General features: G+C 39.5%; 2 protein-coding genes and 1 non-coding gene across 3 annotated transcripts; 2 read left to right on the forward strand and 1 right to left on the reverse strand.

Moving 5' to 3' along the window:
• The first annotated feature begins 16,277 nt into the window (after positions 1-16,277).
• LOC123895695 lies at positions 16,278-17,273 on the forward strand. The gene has a single exon (XM_045946177.1). It carries the CDS (start codon positions 16,278-16,280, stop codon positions 17,271-17,273), a length of 996 nt encoding a protein of 331 aa, XP_045802133.1.
• LOC123903374 lies at positions 16,656-16,762 on the reverse strand. Its single transcript, XR_006807951.1, has one exon. It is a non-coding gene; the product is annotated as a small nucleolar RNA R71 (small nucleolar RNA).
• Positions 17,274-17,315: 42 nt separating the features above from the next.
• Positions 17,316-18,008, forward strand: LOC123895703. The gene has a single exon (XM_045946189.1). It carries the CDS (start codon positions 17,316-17,318, stop codon positions 18,006-18,008), a length of 693 nt encoding a protein of 230 aa, XP_045802145.1.
• Positions 18,009-19,761: the final 1,753 nt, after the last annotated feature.

The following is a 19,761-nucleotide window of genomic DNA, read 5'->3' on the forward strand; positions in this document are numbered from 1 at the left end:
GTTATTTGTTCTTTTTTGTAAGGGTTTGAGTATCCCCTTATTTTATAATATAATATCATTTGTTTATAAAAAAAAAAAGAAGCTCTAGGTTTATCTCCTTTGTATTTCAAAAATAGGGTCCATCTTTTGAGCTATTTTTTAGTAATCAGAATTCAGAACATGGTTTTAGAAGCAAAATTTATTTTGCTGCTATGTCCATAAATAAGGAGGCATGATCTTAGTTTGTTGTTTAGAATGTATTTATTCCGAATTTTTTTTTGTTGTTGTCTGAAAGTATGTCATGCTTTCAGGAAATAGACCTCCAGAATGATGTATAGTTTTTTTTTTTGGAAATCTATTATACTAATATATTAAAATCGATTATCACCAAATTTCCTAAATTATCCTTATTGCTTTTAACCACGATGCAAGTTTTATATCCTTCATTGTAATTTCACTAAAAAAATATTAAAAAAATATATCGAAAGATTATAAGATAAATAACATATATAGAAAGAATATAAATTAAATAAAAAAAAGCAGATATGTTTAAAAATAGGAATAAAAAAAATCATTGATAAGAAAAAAAATAAAACAATCTATGTAACGACCCAAATTTATTATTCACTATTTAAGTGTTTAATTATTTGGTGATGTGGTTTTTAAGTAAGATAGTAACTTTAAGTTATTTATCGAGAGTTTTAGTTAACGCGCGAGTTAGTGAGAGTTAACGCGAGTTGGGCCAAGTTAGTGGGCTTGAGGCCCAATGAGCCTTATCTCATGAGAAGGGGGCGCTATATGAAGCCCATTGAGAGAGAATGAGTTCATTTTTCATGTTCTTGTGAAAGAAGAGAGAAGGGAGAGCAAGAGGAGAGCTAGGGCAAGAGCTTGGAGGAGGGATTCGAGGAGCAATCATGGAGCTTTCGTCGATCCAAGGTAAGAGAGTAGGATTTCATATTCGTGGGTGACTCGAGGAAGGGGAGAATGTCGATTTCTCCTCACCCGAACTTCCTCCACCCCATTTTCGTTTTAGTTTGGATGGATTTTCTTAATGGAAATCGATTCTAAGGTTCATAACATGTTTAACATGCTCTTATCATGATGTATGAACGAATCTAATGGTTAAAAACGAGATTTATAAAGGATTAAACTCAAGAACTTTGTGTTCTTGAGAGTTTTGAGTAAAAGTGTTAAATCTCTACTTTTTCGTAGTAAAAATGGTAGATCGGTGAAATGAACCGTCCTTTTGTGTTTAGATATGCTTGTTATGCTTGAATATAAACTTATTTGGGATTTATAACATGAAAAATGGGATTTTTGGGTGAATTGGTGTGGAAAACGCAGGTTTTGAACTGTCCTGACAGGAGGCGCTCGCTAGGCCTTCGCTCAGCGAACGTGTGGCGAACAGCTCGCCACAGCTCGCTGCAGCTTCGCCACGAGCAGGTGACCCTCTGGTGAGGTTCGCTAAGCCTTCGCTTAGCGAACAGTACTGTGACAGCAACTTTTTGATAATTGTTTTAAGTGCAATTAGGTACTTGTAACATGGATTTAAGGTATCCTAACATGCAATTAGGTGTTTATAACCATGATTAATTGTATTGTGATGATAGTTGTTGATTATATTTGTGGAATATGATTGTGTTGATGATGTTTATTTAAATGTCAAAGAAGTATATTAAGGTGTTAATCAACTTAATAAAGAAGGATATTAGAGTATGTTATTCTAATAAAGAAGTATATCGAATTATGTTATTCGATAAAGACGGATATTAAGGTATTGATTATCTTAATAAAGACGAACGTTGGATAGTGTTCCACGTTATTGTTGATGGGCTATATGCCATAATTATTGATGGATATATTCATGAGTTTTGAGTGCATGCATCATGAATATTTAGGGATATTGGCTTGTCCAATAAAGAAGGATATCGAACTATATTTGTTTGATAAAGAAGGATATCGGAGGTGAAATACTCTGATAAAGACGATGGTACCACATGCATTAGAGGTGTCTAGAGGACATAACATGAATGTGAAGTGATGGATTATTTCGCAAGTGAACGAATTACCACGTAGTAATAAAAATATCGATCCACAGGGATTGTGTGATTAAACTAGTCGAATAGTGCTCATAGACATTATGCAAGAAATACACATAAATTGGGGGTATGTTGAGTTATGAATTGCTAGAAAACGTGCTTTGATATAATGGAAAAGCGAGGTAGAATCATCGGAATCGCCTAGTCTATAGCTAAACAACATGCAATCTACTATATCATAGGAATCTACTCAAGTGTTAACAACTAGATCGACAAATTAGTGAATCGCAATCTCTTGTCAAAATCCACTCTATTCGTTGTCGATACTCCCTCGATCTCTCGGGCGGAAGCTACCTACAACGAATGATATTAACGCGCGTCAATCGTTCGCTACACTCTATGCCTCAATCTCTCGACCGGAGACACTCGAGCGCTTAATGCAATTCAGTTCAGAAATTAAATCAATACTCTCGCACGTGACTTAACTCGAAATCATTACAACACTAATGAAGGATTATAAAGCATTAAACATCGAATTGCATTAAATCAACACTATAACCGAGTAGTTTCTTACACATATAGCAGATTACATGAAGTCTATCTACATCCTAGGCTATCCTAGATCCTACCTCCGAAGAACTTAGCTCCTCATCTCCCTTTGTCCGCGTCCGAGCTTCAATGTCATGGCTTGTGAATCCATGCTATCGATGTGCTTAGAGCTTCCTTCGGAGTCTTGAATCCCAATCTTGAAGTTCAAAACCCAGAATGTAGATCAAATTTGCAGAATTTTCCAACAACAAAACAGAATTATGCAGAAACTATATATACAGAAGGCAACCACGCCGCGCGCCAGATCTATCACGCCGCGCGTGGTAACAGAATCACGCGGCGCGTGATCAAGTCAGGGAGCAATCTTCATCTTCAACAAAGCTTCACGCCGCGCGTGGTAAGGCATCACGCCGCGCGTGATCAGAGTAAAAATCTTGGCTCCCTGTGAGCTCCATCACGCGGCGCGTGGTGGGCTACGCCCCCAGCGTAGTGAAAATCCTCCATTTCCTGCAATTTTTCCTGTTTTCTTGCAAATCAAGTAATCAAGCTTATGGTTAGATTTCTCTTATATTTTTATTGCTAAAAACCTACTAAAATGCATCTAATGTTGCTAAAATAGGCATGGATTAGAGAGTGTGACAATTCGTCATCACAACCCCAAACTTAAACCTTTCCTTGTCCTCAAGGAAACAACTTTTACCTCAAGCTTTTGTGTCAAGACCTTGGCATTTTCCTTAAATTCACTCGAATCATACATACGTGAGAATCACCTGATGATCAATGATCCACCTGCAAACAATGCTCAATCGCACCATCGTTCCCGCAAGACATTTTCAAGTAGTTCACACTTTTCGACCAAGGCTCTATGATTCCATCACACTACTCACATGCACTCTTCAGTTTGGGTAATTCACTCAAATCAACACATCAATGCAAGTCAACAATAATTTTGCAAGTAGTCTAAGAATTCATTCGGTTCACTTTGTGCACACACATTAGAGGTCTTTTAGGGTTATAACGTGGCTTGGCTAGGGTGGATGGTGACATTTTGGATAAGTAGTAGAAAAACTTGGAGTTAGATCCCCCTATGGTCAAAAATTCATAAACCAACCCTTTTCTTTTGAACTATAGTGGACTAGAGAACTTTTTTCACATCATCAAACAAAGTTTTGCAATTCTTTTATTACTTCTTTTCCCTTTTTCACATTCATTTCTTTTGTTTCTTTTTTTTTTTTTTTTCTCTTCCACAAAAAGCCTTGTAACTTTTGAAAATTTTTTTTTCAATTTTTCAGATCACACATTTGTAAGTTCTCTAGTACCCTCACCCCAAACTTTATTTGTTGCTAATTCCAAAGGGCAACCCCAAACTTAGTGGTGAGCAATGCGCATCAACCACTAATTAGGTGCCTAACCTCCAAGAAAGTCATTCCTTTTTTCATCAAAAATTTCTTAAGGTTTTGCAAAAATAACATTTTCTTTCAGCTCAAATTGGTTAAGCAAAGGATAATTATATGTAAGGGTGGATAGAAAGGCTCAAGGGTACCAAGGAACATGCCTCGTGTGTGCTACAAAAGTACCAATCGAATAAAAAGACGACAAGCAAAATCGAGAGACAGTACATGAGCGGATATCACACATAGAAGAAAAAGGAGTGTTTGGCTCAATACCTCTCGGTTGGGTCGAATCAAAGAACCGGTCAAAAAGTGTGCGTTCCCGTCCTTTGCCTCTTGATCACATGAGTGCAACAAGCTATTGCACTGCAAGTTTCACAAATCACACACGGAGAAAATCAAGTAATTGATACTCAAGTAACTAGAAAGAACATGCCAAAGTATTAAAACAAACTCTAAAAGTAAAAACCATTCCACCATCAAACAAAAGAAGATTCAAATTTAGAGTACACAAATAAATATCCAGCCAATATCCAAGCAACATCAAATATTATTACAAACCAACGAAAGTAAAAGACAATTAAGTAAAGATAGAGATAGAGTAGTAGAAGAGTAGCAGCAGCAGCAGTAGAACATCATCACCAACAACGTCAAACCGCGTCATCCGGCTGGCCCGTGAAGTAGTTTGTGAATGGGCTATTCAAATTCAAATTCAGCCCATCCACATCCAGCATTTCCCTCTCCATAGCAGCAGCCTCATCCTGCTCAACCCGGCGTCGCCTCTCGATCTCGGCCAACTCAGAAGTTCTCAGACCCGAATTGTATGCTTGTCTGGCCTGAAAAGATGTCAGCTCCCTTGCCTGATGCGCCTCCCAATCAGTATCAACGGGATACAACGTCCCGAAAGTAGGAGGAGGGAAAGTAGACCGATAAGTCATCGCCTCGGTGTACAAGGAAGAGGCGGTATCAAAGTAAAGATTCGGCAGCCCCGAATATTGAGAAATCTCCATCTGATGCAACATTGAAGCAAGCTGATTCATATCATGAGAGTAACGAGGAGGGTCCTGAGCTGGTATGTCGTGATACTCATGTACCGGATCCCCCTGTTGATCCGGATGATTACCTTCTTCAAACCGATTAATTTCTTCCTCCTCCCTCAAAGCTTCCTCTCTTGCAGCATTCCCCTCACCTCGGGGCACAATCGGACCCCTCTCAAATCTCTTCTCAAAGTATGATAAAGATAGTGGACGGACGGGATGTAAGTCACCTTCTTGCACACACATAGGGACATTGCTTGCTCTACACAAAGCAGCAATTAAGTTGCAATGCCCCAAAGTAAAAGTCGGATTATTATTATTTGCCATTTCATGTAAATCCCTTTGTAACCAAAGACCAAGATCGATATAATGACCATCAGCTAATAATCGAACAACAGCAACATTATCAATCTGGATTTCAGAGTTATTACCAACCACTCTAACATTCTTAAGCCAAAATTCCCCCCAAGCGCGGTGAATAGGGTTAAAACTCGTCAAACTCAACCTAGTAGGAAGGGATGAGGCGGAGTGTGACAGCCATCTAGCTCCAGGCCTACAAACAATCGCCTTTAACTCTTCTCTCACCGCAAGGCCACCATTAGAAATTCGTTCCTTCTCGGATACCAACTCACAAGCACCTCTCACACGACAACCCAATAAAGTATTAATGTGAGCTGCGGAATAGTACACTCTTATTCCCCTAACTGTCGAATAGAACTCCGGAACCGACGACTGGTCAGGCAAATAAGCGTTCGCGAGAAACTCCCTTACCCACATCTGATTTCCCGGATTAGCTTCATCTTTAATCATCAACTTATTAAACTTCCCCCATTTTCTAGACTTGACCTCATTTCCTAACTCAGCAACACCCTTCAACAAGTCCTCTCCAAAACCTTTTTCTTGATTAATAGTAAAGGTTTGGATTTTTGTGTACCTTTTTTCATGAACTGCACTGATGAAGTGGGGATGGACCTGTGGTTGAGTCACATTGCTCCGACGAGGAGGAGATGCTTCCGCGGACCGCGAAGATTTCCCCTTGCTGGCACTCATCTTCGTCCTTGCTTTCTTTGGTGGCTCTTGTGTTGGATTAGCATCACTCTTCTTCTTTCCCTTTCCGGTTAGCCGTGTCAACATCTTGATAGTAGATAGATTGAAATGGGTTAATTTGGGAAAGTGGTGAAATGTGATGAAATGAGGGATTTGGAGTGGAATTAGGAGTGGGTGATATGGGTGGTATGTGAATGTGAAGGAAATGGATGATTGAAGGTGATTAGAAGTGAAATTGGAGAGGTTTGAAGAGTGAAAATGGGTTATCAATGGAGTTTTTCGTGTGGGAGACCGTGTGAGTTGATGATGGGACGGGTGGAGTAGTTGAAAAGATGAAGAAATTCAAATTTTACACGCTTTCCTGTGCAGCCACGCCGCGCGTGACCCCTGCTACGCCGCGCGTAGTACGAACTGTAACGGTCAAGAACTTCTTTCAAACAGGCCACGCCGCGCGTAATCACTTAGTCAGAGACTCCATATTTCTCCAGTTTTCACGCAGCGCGTGACGCATCCCCACGCCGCGCGTGATACATTCTAAAAACTCCTTCCTCTGTGTTGAAGGATCACGCCGCGCGTGATTGTACTACGCCCCCGGCGTAGTAGAACTCTGTTCTGCCCTGTTTTGCTTCCGTCCTTGCTTCTGCTGCACATCTACCTACATACTTCAAAAGAAAACAAACTAAAACATTAGAAACTGTTGGGTTGCCTCCCAACCAGCGCTTGTTTAACGTCCCGATGCTTGACGTTCCATGCCCCTAAGGGTCATGGAGAAGAAGTGCCACCATGTGGCAAGTAGTGTGCATTCCAAGGTAACTTGAGGGCATGTTTAACAATATGATCATAGACCTGGACTTTAAAACATTGTGGGTCTCCATCATCACATGTCATCTTGTCAAAGACATTGAATGTAACCTGCTGATCATCGGTCCTTAGCATGAGTTCCCCCATCTCTACATCGATTAGGGCACGGCTAGTTGCTAGGAAGGGTCTACCAAGGAGTAGAGGCTCCCAATTCTTATCTTCTTCCATGTCCAGAACCACAAAGTCTGCGGGAAACACAAATTCACCCACTCTAACCAACACATCATGGAGAATACCTTCCGGATGCACTATCGATCTATCCGCCAAAGAGAGACTCATCTTTGTCGGTTTTGCTACTGCTCCCGGTATCTTCTTCATCATTGATAACGGCATCAGATTAATGCTCGCACCCAAATCACACAAAGCCTTTTCAATAGTGAGCGTTCCAATGGAACATGGAATTGTAAAGCTCCCCGGATCTTTCTTTTTCTGAGGTAGCTTCCTTTGGATGAGAGCGCTGCACTCTTCCGTCATACTTACCATTTCATCATCTAATGGTTTTCTTTTCTTTGTGAGCAGCTCCTTCAAAAACTTTGCATAACTCGGCATTTGCTCCAATGCCTCAACCAATGGTATAGCCATCTCAAGCTTGTTCAACACCTTCATGAACTTCTTGAACTCCTTCTCCCGCTCAAGATTCTTAACTTTCTTTCTCCTAGGAAAAGGCATCCTAGCATATGGCGATTCATCAATCCCTTTACCTTTCTCAACCTTCTTACTCTCTTTTTCTTTTATCTCCCTCTGTTTTTCAACTTCTTCTACTTCATCCTCACTAATCTCCACTTCCTTAGACAGATTTTCATTTTCTACTTCTCCCTCACGTCTCTCATTTTCAACTACGACCTCTTGCTTATTCTCAACTTCTCCCTCAATGACCTTCTTTTTCAAGGGCTTCTCCACAGCTGGCCTTTCCGGTATCTCTCTACTCCTCAAAGTGATTCCATTGCAAGTTTCATTTTTCGGATTATCATGAGTGTTTCCTCCGAAACCTCCTTGGTTTTGCAACATAGAAAACTGTCTTGACAGCTGACCCATTTGCACCTCAAGATTCTTTATAGAAGCTTCATGATTTTTGTTAGAGGTTGCTTGACTTGATTTCATCGCTTCAAAGTTGCTTTGGGTCATGAGCATGAACTGATTTAGAGTCTCTTCCATCCTTGATGGAGGCCTTTGCTGCTGTTGCGGTGCACCTTGACCTTGCATACCGTTCCCCCACCCGGAACCGTTGTTATTGTTGTTGTACGGCTTCCGGAAATTGGCTAGGTAGCGAGCCTCCTCTGAACCCTCCGGGAAGCATCCGCCATTTGGGTGATCCTGCAAACAAAAATCACAGCGCACATTGTCAATTTTACCTATTGGAGAAGATTGAACTTGCGGATTGGACAGCAGCTTCATCATTGCTTCCATTTGGCTAGTCATGAGCTTTTGCTGTGCCAATAGTGCTGTTTGAGTATCCAATTCCAACACTCCGCCTTTCTTTTTGGCTCCTCTATCATTAGTAGCTCTATACTCGTTTTGAGCCATGCTTTCCACCAATTCTCTTGCTTCAGTTTCGTCACGGTTCTTCAACGAACCACCGGCTGATGCGTCAAGTATCATTCGCGTTTGAGCCCTCAAACCTTGGGTAAACATTTGCATCTGATTGTGGCCATCGAAACCGTGATTCGGGCACCTTTTAAGACAAACTTTGAACCTCTCCCAAGCATCATACAACGTCTCACCATCCGCTTGTTCGAAGTTGCTAATTTCAGCCCTTCTTTCTAGGAACTTATGAATAGGGAAGTAACGATCTAAGAACTTCCGCTCCAGCTGTCTCCAAGTCTCAATAGTTCCGGCGGGTATCGTGTCCAACCAATCTTTAGCACGGCCGGTGAGAGAATGCTTGAATAACCTAAGTCTTTTGTCCGATTCGCTCACCCCCGGTGGATCGGTATAGTCGCAGGCTTCATAGAAGTGAGACAAGTGTAAATTCGGGCATTGAGCTTCCGATCCTGAATACGGATTTTCCTTTAGGGCGGAGAGGACCGTGTTCTTGATGTCGAATGAGACAGGATTCGCCGGCTGAAAGCCTTGATTTGCCAACGCGTCATTGTCTCTCCTCCCATAATCACCAAGGGTACGCCTTGGCGGTTGAGGAACCGGTGGAATCTGCTCTTCTTCCATTGTTGCTGCAGTCTGTCCTTGACAGTCCGGTGTATCCCTTAGCAAAGTTGTTCCCCTTGAAGCTTGAGCTTCCCTTGTTGCCTTTCGAATTGCGCGAGCTGTCTTTTCAATCTCTGGATCAAATTGCAGCTCTTGAGGACCTGTTCTCCGCATGCACAATGAAACACACAAGTAGAACGCTCCGGGAGAAAAGTATAAAACAGAAAAATAAAGAAAACACAGAAAATATGAACACTATCGCCTTGTCGAATCAATCACAATCCCCGGCAACGGCGCCAAAAACTTGATGGATTATTTCGCAAGTGAACGAATTACCACGTAGTAATAAAAATATCGATCCACAGGGATTGTGTGATTAAACTAGTCGAATAGTGCTCATAGACATTATGCAAGAAATACACATAAATTGGGGGTATGTTGAGTTATGAATTGCTAGAAAACGTGCTTTGATATAATGGAAAAGCGAGGTAGAATCATCGGAATCGCCTAGTCTATAGCTAAACAACATGCAATCTACTATATCATAGGAATCTACTCAAGTGTTAACAACTAGATCGACAAATTAGTGAATCGCAATCTCTTGTCAAAATCCACTCTATTCGTTGTCGATACTCCCCCGATCTCTCGGGCGGAAGCTACCTACAACGAATGATATTAACGCGCGTCAATCGTTCGCTACACTCTATGCCTCAATCTCTCGACCGGAGACACTCGAGCGCTTAATGCAATTCAGTTCAGAAATTAAATCAATACTCTCGCACGTGACTTAACTCGAAATCATTACAACACTAATGAAGGATTATAAAGCATTAAACATCGAATTGCATTAAATCAACACTATAACCGAGTAGTTTCTTACACATATAGCAGATTACATGAAGTCTATCTACATCCTAGGCTATCCTAGATCCTACCTCCGAAGAACTTAGCTCCTCATCTCCCTTTGTCCGCGTCCGAGCTTCAATGTCATGGCTTGTGAATCCATGCTATCGATGTGCTTGGAGCTTCCTTCGGAGTCTTGAATCCCAATCTTGAAGTTCAAAACCCAGAATGTAGATCAAATTTGCAGAATTTTCCAACAACAAAACAGAATTATGCAGAAACTATATATACAGAAGGCAACCACGCCGCGCGCCAGATCTATCACGCCGCGCGTGGTAACAGAATCACGCGGCGCGTGATCAAGTCAGGGAGCAATCTTCATCTTCAACAAAGCTTCACGCCGCGCGTGGTAAGGCATCACGCCGCGCGTGATCAGAGTAAAAATCTTGGCTCCCTGTGAGCTCCATCACGCGGCGCGTGGTGGGCTACGCCCCCAGCGTAGTGAAAATCCTCCATTTCCTGCAATTTTTCCTGTTTTCTTGCAAATCAAGTAATCAAGCTTATGGTTAGATTTCTCTTATATTTTTATTGCTAAAAACCTACTAAAATGCATCTAATGTTGCTAAAATAGGCATGGATTAGAGAGTGTGACAATTCGTCATCATGAAGCATTAGATTGCATTAGGGATTATGTGTGCATTTTATAATAAATGATGTTTGACACATACTTGGTAAATGTTGATTGTTAATCCGTATGTGAGGAGCAGAGTCCGTCATGACTATAAAATGAACAACGCAGGGTCCGTCATGACCATAATCTGAACAATGTATTTGTTGATGTTTTGGTATTGTCCGAGACGACGTGAAACTATATGTTTGGTGTATTTTGCGGATGATTGATTAGGTGATAAATGAAGTATATGCATGATATATGAATATGCATGAATGATGGTGATGTATATGTATAATGTATGATTATGCATGTTTTTATGAAGAAGTGTTTAAGTACCATATACTTACACTTGTATATTTTGAGTATGTTATCTAACTCTCTTTTATGTGTTATGTGCTGGACCGTTGGGGGTCCAGATTTACAGGTTTTGTGGTATTCGATGTCGAGTCGTCGGTGAAGCTCTGCTCTGATTGTGACACGGGAAAAAGGGGTTTTATATGTGTATAGAGTCTCCTTATCTAGGTTGTTTTGTATAGCTAATAAATACATTATTTGATTCAAAGATTTGTATAAACACTATTTTTACTAATTAATTACATTAGTATTATTTTGCTAGAGGAGTGTAATACTCGAACCGATATTTAATAAATTAAATGTGATTTTCCGTTGCGTATTTTGAAAAAGATTTTACTAGAGGTAGAAATATATAAATAATGGGTTTGGGTGTTACAATTGGTATCAGAGCCTGGTTGTCTTCGGACTATGTGGGTTATGTGTCGATCAGAGCAGGTTTGTGCAGTCAGACCAAGTGAGTGTTGTGTGTCAGTCGTGTTTGTCAAACAATTTTGTGTTGTTTGTTTTGTGAAATCATTCATGTTGTTCATTTAGGAACTATGAGTGGTGTGAATTGGATTAATCGATCCATTCTTTTGTTGAGTAATGGTGTGAGTGCTAAACTTCTATGTTTATGATAGTTGTATATGCTTAGAGTTTAACTTTTGTGTAGTTTAAACTTGGTGGATTGATGCTTATTTGCTAATTGTTGACGATCCGGCATGATATAAAACTGCACGTGATGATCCGGCATGATGTAAAACTGCATGTGGTAATGATTTGAAATAATTTTAAAAACTAATATTATTTCTTGAAGATTTTGGTGAAAATATAGAGTTATTTTCTTTTGGGTAAGTGAAAATTAAATTTTCAAAATGGTGAGAAGAGTAGGATATTAATGTGTCCTGGTATGTGTTTGTTATATGTTTGTTTATGACATGTGCTAGATGATTACTAGGCATTTGAATTGCTATGCGTTTTATGAGTAAAAACATGAAGATCTCATAAATTCTATGTTGTGATTGTTGATGCATGATTCTAATTGTGCTTTCAAGTTTATAATGATGTTATATGCTTGAAGTTTTGGATTTTGTGGATTAGTGAGTCGAGAAAACGAGAGTTTAGTGAGCGTAAGTTCAAAACCGTAGCAGAGCACCCAGATTTTTTGGATGTGCTCGCTAGGCGAAGAATGAACCTCGCTGAGTCTCGCTAAGTCTTGCTAAATCTTGTGAATGTTTTTGACTTGTCTCGCCGGGAGCTCGCTAGCTTTTGCTAAGCGAGGGAGCCAGACAAGAAATTTTATTTTGTTGATGTCGTGTCCTAAGTTGATTAGATGTGAGATTCTTGTCTTCTTGTGTTTGCTAGGACTAGAATAAATGTGAATATGAATTATTGCTATGCAATGTCCATTTTCTTGTGTTGTTTTGATTTCCTAATTTTGAGAAGTGAGGGAAGTATGAGTTACTTGAATGCTTGCATGAATTTGTATTAGTGTTTAGGTATCGTGGGTTGGGTTTTGCCCCTGTATGCGACATGCGTGTAAACGATGTCGATACTAGTTTCTTCTTTTGGGAAGAATGTGTTTTAGAGACGATAGAACCGTTAGGCGTGAGTACCAAAAGTTCTAGTGGAAGAGTACGAGTGAGCTTGAGATAAGTGGGGGAGAAGGTTATATCCCTCCGAGATGTTTCGAACGTGAGAAGATGAGATGAGTAGAGATGCTCTTGAAGCGGAATATTCAGGAAGTGGTGACGTTGTTCGAAGTGGAATGAATAGGAGCAACAAGTTGTGAGAAACTACTAGAAGGGAAGTTGTCGGACCAAGTGTTTCGTCGTGGGGCGTTAGTGAGATTGGTTAAGTGAGATGAAGAGTACTCGAAACGGTTGGAGATCGTGTGTTGCACTAAAAGTATGGAGGCGTGTTTTGTGGACCAAAGTTGAAGTATCTGTTTGATCAAAATAAGTCAAATATGAAGAAGAGGGAGTGATTAAGATTCTTGAGGAGGTGATGATTTTGAAGTAAGGATTTTATAAGTAGTCGAGTTTATTCGAAGATGGAAGTAGGATAACGATTCGAAGGATTTTGTGAGAGGCTTGTCGAAGAGAATAATTGGATTTGGATAATGACCGGACAATTAGTGTCGCATGTTGAACGAGATCGTAGATTCTTGGAGGTTGAGATGAAGGTAAGTGAGTAGTAACGTCTTAGAATGATGTGAAATAAGAAAGTTAGCCGTTAAAGAACATGCAGAGAATGAGTAATGGGAGATAATGTTGGAAGTGACTTGTGTTAGGTGAGAGTTGCGAAAAGGATTACCGCACATGTGAGTAGATGTTGTGTTTGAGCACATATAGTAAGGGGTTGAAGGTGATGCCTAAGGTAAGTGTCAGAGAGCATTTGGTAGTGCCCACAAGATAAGAGTGAGTAAGTATTTGCTAAGGAATTTGGATTCATGGAATGGAAGAGTCGGTAGAGACTAGTTTTGTTAGATGCATCGTGGATGTTGATGTGGTATGGTCACAATCGGTGACAATGAAGTAAAGGATTTTAAATTGTTTCATCATGGATGATGGAACGGTAGTGACTTGGTGCATAACTTAAAATGTATTTGGACGAGAATTTTGGAAATTTTCTAGAGATGTCATATTGGGATTAGACAAGGAGTCATGAGTAAGAATACTAAGACAAAGGTTGATTAGAATTTAATGGATAGAATTAGATTGTATGACGAATATTTGGAGCTTTGTAGATTAAATTCAAGAGTTTGATTTTGGTATCGAATGTACTAAGGGAGAGTTTAAAGATAGCTGTCCATAGAGAGATGATGATTGGTAGAGGTCGTAAGTGAATAAGAAACCGATGAGTGAATAAACGGAGAAGATTATGCTTGTTGCAATGCAAGATGATGAGGAACATTGATAAATGGATTATGGGCAAATTGAAGATGTCGTTTGGAATCAACGAGATAGAGGTTATGATTGCTCGGAGAACCAATTTTAGGTGGTAGCCTAATTTTGAAGTGGCGAATTGCTAAGGGATTAAGGAGAAGTGGTATTGGAAAATGTTGCGTTAAAGAATGCAAATGTTGGTTAAGAGATTACTTGGGAACAGAGTAGTCGTATTGGATTCGACTCAATGTGAGAAAAGGAATTTGACGGTTAGAGACGGTAGTTTTTAGCATGTGTCAATGAAGTTTGAGAATGTTGGTCATCAAGTGATTGTTGGAATTGAATTATCGAGTGATATGTTGGGATAAGATTCGAATATGAATAAGTGATGTAACACGGTTAAGTGATTCATGAGGGAATCAAAGATTTATGAGAATTATGGAGTTGTGGAAGTATTCCACGGAAGTATCTTTTGGAGAGTTCGATTGGTTGTACCTATTTTAGGGTAACGTTGTGAGGTCGTAGAATGTGAATCTGTGGATGTTTCGTGCGAAGTTGACGTTTTAGCGGTTTGATAAGAATGGTTTATGCCGATATCATGATTGTTGACTATCTATCGACAAATTGAGGAACTGGCCGTCCTTGATCTCTTGTTGATAAATGGACAAAAATTGTGTTGGATGGGTGATAACACCGAAAAATGCACTATTTTATCACTATTATTTCTTTAAGTATTTTAATATTTTATCTAATTTATCCTAGTATTAATAAAATAATTATTGTTTTTTTTATGAAACTACAGATGTGCCGAGACCAAAAAAAATATCAAAGAAACAAAGCAAAACAAGTGGCACCAGCTACATGAATACAAGGCGCCAGCCATGTATTTAAGGGACACAAATTTTGTGCTAGCCACAAGATTTAAGGTGCCAGCCGTGGAATTTATGGCGCCAGCCTTGAAAATTGTGGCGCCAGTCACCTATTTTAAAGGAACACGTGCAAAATTTAAACAACACATGGCGCCGGTCGTGAGCTATTCTTCAGCAAAAAAATATCAGTCTCATCTTATCAAGTCAGTCGCGAATCGTGGGGAGAAATTAAAGGAACTGAAAGCAGAAAAGGCAGGACTCCTCAGCCTATATATAGATGCATTCAGAATGAATTAAAAATCATCTTTCACGACGTCAAGCTGAAGAGAAAAAACACATACTTTAAATTTTTAGACTTAAGTTTACTGCTTTACGTGTTGAGAGCTGCAGCTTGTCCTTTGTTTCTTGTTTCAATTCCAGTTTCGGTTGTCTGTAAGTTTACATTAATCAATATATTTAAGTTTATTTTCCAAATTCCAGTTACTATTACTGCTCACTTTAATTATTTTAAATCCATATCTATGTTTTCTTTTTCACGTAACTACTATTATATTATGCCTTTATTTATAATTATGTCCAACTAATTTAATATAACTGGTATGTGAAATAGGTGTCTGATATGAGTTCGGTAGTTAAACTGTGAATTAAATTTTCAAGTCTAGTTTTCTGTTTCAGTTTTTAATTAAACAATAGATTATAATTTTGCACGATAGTGAAAATTAATTAAAGTATGAATTAACAGAACGATTGTTTGAAATTTATATTAGATAGTAAAAACTGAACATTAACTTTAATATCGCGATAGCTCTTTAAGGTTAATTAAATTATATTAGTTTTCAAAAGGTATTTTATGAACTAATGATTGAGCGATAGCAAAAACATCTTATTTATATTATATAATATAGTCCAATAGTGTGATGACATGAGTTCTATATTTTTAAACTAGTATCGTTTTGTGAAAACTAGACCATTTTAGTAAAATTTAATTGATTTCCAAACAATATTTTTATAAGTAAATGTTATAGCGAAAGTGATACATTTATTTTATCATTATATAATATAACTCAATAGCGCGAAAGTGTGAGACGAGTATTTTTAAATCAATTTTTTTAAAAAAAGGACTAAACTTTTCAAAACATAGTGTTTATTACCGAACTCATTGAAGTACCTAAAGTAACATTCCAGTTAGTTAAAATCCAACTTATTTAAAACCAATTCTTAATAGTCACTGTTATTTAATTTAATTATTTTATTTCTAGGTAATTATTTTACAAACCCCTTTTTAATTATTATTAAGCCTTAACCTTACATTGTATTAAAAACATAAGCGAAATTTTAACAAATAGTCCCTGTGGGATCGATAATCTTTTATAACTACACGATAAGTCTGTGCACTTGCAGAAATATCGCAACAAGTTTTTGGCGCCGTTGCCGGGGACTAATTTAGTCAAATTTTCGCTATACAGTTTTTAATCCGTAACGATTAAGGCAAACCCTTAAACCTTTTTCTTAGGTTGTATGCCCAATACTCGTAACTCCGAGGAACCATTACAACAACCTATACCCGAAATAGAACGTTTTATTCATTTTAAACGTCGAATCCGCGAACTTCAAAACCTCTTACCCATGGCTAACAACGCACGTCCTCTTAGGGACTACGCCGTTCCTTCCGAAGAAGAACCGCATTCGAGCATCGCGCCCCCTAACATCGAAGCAAGAAACTTCGAGTTGAAACCCGCTTTGTTGCAAATCGTGCAACAAAACCAGTTCTCTGGTTCCCCTACGGAGGATCCTAACCTCCATTTATCAGTGTTTGTGCAGTACGCAGACACAATAAAAGCAAATGGTGTCGAACCCGAAGCAATACGACTCCGTCTTTTCCCGTTTTCTTTGAGAGATAGAGCTAGAGCTTGGCTCCAAGCTCTACCTTCGAACTCCATCACTACATGGAACGAATTGAAGAAACAATTCTTGGCCAGATATTTCCCGCCAAGCAAGACAGCTATGCTAAGAGCCCAAATCAACGGATTTAGGCAAAAAGAAGGAGAATCACTTTTCGAAGCATGGGAAAGATACAAGGACATGATGAGACTCTGTCCACACCACGGTCTAGAACAATGGCTCATAATCCATACCTTCTATAATGGCCTGCTTTATAACACAAGACTAACCATAAATGCAGCCGCCGGCGGAGCGCTGATGGATAAACCTTACCAAGAAGCCACCCAGCTTATAGAAAACATGGCCCAAAACCATTATCAATGGGGAAGCGAACGCGCTGCCATAGAGAAATCCCAGACAAAAGGCGGTATATACGAAGTAAGTGGCATAGACCATGTCAACGCCAAAGTAGAAGCCCTTACTCAAAAGTTGGAGAGTTTAACCCTGCCAACCACATCCACCGTAGCTGCAATCCAACCAAATTGCGAAGTATGTGGAGTCCCTGGTCACGTACCATCTGATTGTGCTATATTAGCCGGACTCGACCAAGTACACTATGCCGCTCTGTCCAATAACTATAATCCTGGCTATAAGAATCATCCTAATTTATCTTATAGGAACAACAATACACTCAACCCTCCTACTCAAGCACCTCCAGGTTACCAAAAGCAAGGAGGATAACCAGCTGCACCTTATCCACCAAGGAAGTCTAACTTCGAGATTATGGCGGAAAAATGCTTAAACCAAAATGCTCAAACTAATGAGTTGGTAAAACAACTATCCACTAAGATAGATGCCCTAGCCACCCATAACAAAATGCTAGAAACACAGATTTCCCAAGTGGCACAACAGCAAGCAGCTATGGCCGCTCCAGCTGGCACATTTCCAAGACAACCTGAGCCTAATCCCAAAGGGCATGCAAATGCCATACATGCTATAATCACTAGAAGTGGGAAAGAATTGCAAGGTCCACCTGATCCTCGAGTCAAAAACTCGGGAAGCGTTAAGAAAACCAGCATGGAGGCCGAGAATAGTGAATCCCCAAAGGAGCCTGTGAGAGAAGCCGAAAATCCTCAATTAGGAGATAAGGAGGAGACAACCGAGAAGCTTACACCTGCTGCACCACCTGTTTACAAAACACCTATCTCTTTTCCTCAAAGATTGGCTAAGACTAAAACTGAAGGGCATTTTAAGAAATTTGTAGAACTTCTGAAACAACTAAACATAACCATACCTTTCTCGGAAGCAATAACGCAAATGCCCACATACTCGAAATTTCTTAAAGAAATTTTATCAAACAAGAGGAAATTAGACGAGGATAGTACAGTCGCACTTACCGAAGAATGCAGTGCCATATTCCAAACAAAATGCCACCTAAACTTAAAGACCCTGGAAGTTTTTCAATTCCCTGCGTAATAGGCAACTACGTAATAGATAAGGCACTATGCGACTTAGGAGCAAGTGTTAGTCTCATGCCCCTCTCGATCAGCAAAAAGTTAAACTTGAGTGATCTAAAACCTACTAGGATGTCTCTTCAACTAGCAGACCGTTCAGTTAAATACCCTGTAGGTATCCTAGAAAATATTCCAGTAAAAATCGGCCAGCTTTACATCCCTACCGACTTCGTAGTAATGGACATTACGGAAGATTCATGTATTCCAATCCTTTTAGGAAGACCATTCCTGGCCACAGCAGGAGCAATAATAGACGTTAAGCGAGGAAAACTTACTCTAGAAGTGGGCGAAGAAAAAATTGAATTTATTCTTTCTAAGTTCATGCAAACACCCGCCGTAGAAGACACTTGTTACGCTATAGACATAATAGATGAGTGTGTTAAAGAGATAGAGAAAGAATTACCTAAAGAGGCGGTGATCCTGAAACATCCTATAGATATAGACAATAGTTTAACAGAAGATCCACCGCTCGGACCTAATTCCACGCTTGAACCTAAACAACTCTCTCTGGAACTCAAACCGCTACCTAAGAACCTTAGGTATGAATATCTAGACGAAAATATGAGTCGCCCAGTCATAGTGAACGCTGACCTAAACCCGATAGAAACAGAAAAATTATTAGATGTCTTAAGAAAATATCCTGCTGCCTTAGGTTACAACATCTCAGACTTAAAGGGAATTAGTCCCTCTGTATGCATGCACCGAATCTTATTAGAGGAAGATGCAAAGACTTCGAGAGAACACCAAAGAAGAATAAACCCTATCTTAAGCGAAGTCGTTAAGAAAGAAGTGTTGAAACTCTTAGACGTAGGCATTATATATCAAATATCTGATAGCAAATGGGTCAGCCCTGTTCATGTAGTACCAAAGAAAGGAGGACTAACAGTAGTCAAAAACGAGAAGGGAGAATCTGTACCTAAGCGAGTGGAATCAGGATATAGAATGTGCATCGACTATAGAAAATTAAACAAAGCCACTCGGAAAGATCATTTTCCTCTACCTTTCATTGACCAAATGCTCGAGCGTCTAGCTAAACACTCCTATTTCTGTTATTTAGATGGATACTCTGGATTTTTCCAAATCCCAATACACCCTGACGACCAAGAGAAGACCACCTTCACATGTCCTGTAGGTACCTTTGCCTATAGACGTATGCCTTTTGGATTGTGTAATGCCCCTGCGACTTTCCAACGATGTATGATGGCGATATTCGCAGATTTTATAAACAATATAATGGAAGTATTCATGGATGACTTTTCTGTTTATGGGGAAAGTTTTGAAGGATGTCTCGCTAATTTAGAATTGGTATTACAAAGATGTGTTAAAGTCAACCTAGTACTAAATTGGGAAAAATGCCATTTCATGGTCCGTGAAGGATTAGTGTTAGGACATATAGTTTCTAATAGAGGAATAGAAGTGGACAAAGCTAAAATCGAAGTAATAGAAAACCTTCAACCTCCCAAAACCATTAGAGACATAAGAAGTTTTTTAGGACACGCAGGTTTCTATCGGCGATTCATAAAAGACTTCTCTAAAATAACTAAACCCTTAACCGGCCTTTTAATGAAAGACGCCGAATTCATCTTTGACGACAAATGTATGGAAGCATTCCAACTCCTCAAGCAAGCCTTGATTTCCGCACCTATAATGCAACCTCCTGATTGGAGTGAACCTTTCGAAATCATGTGTGACGCCAGCGATTACGCCGTAGGAGC

Source organism: Trifolium pratense, linkage group LG1, assembly GCF_020283565.1.
Source record: "Trifolium pratense cultivar HEN17-A07 linkage group LG1, ARS_RC_1.1, whole genome shotgun sequence".
Lineage (NCBI taxonomy): Eukaryota > Viridiplantae > Streptophyta > Magnoliopsida > Fabales > Fabaceae > Trifolium > Trifolium pratense.

Excerpts from the sequence above, each read along its gene's own strand:
- LOC123895695 (XM_045946177.1), top strand. The coding sequence starts at position 16,278 with ATGGCTAACAACGCACGTCCTCTTAGGGACTACGCCGTTCCTTCCGAA.
- LOC123895703 (XM_045946189.1), top strand. The coding sequence starts at position 17,316 with ATGGCGGAAAAATGCTTAAACCAAAATGCTCAAACTAATGAGTTGGTA.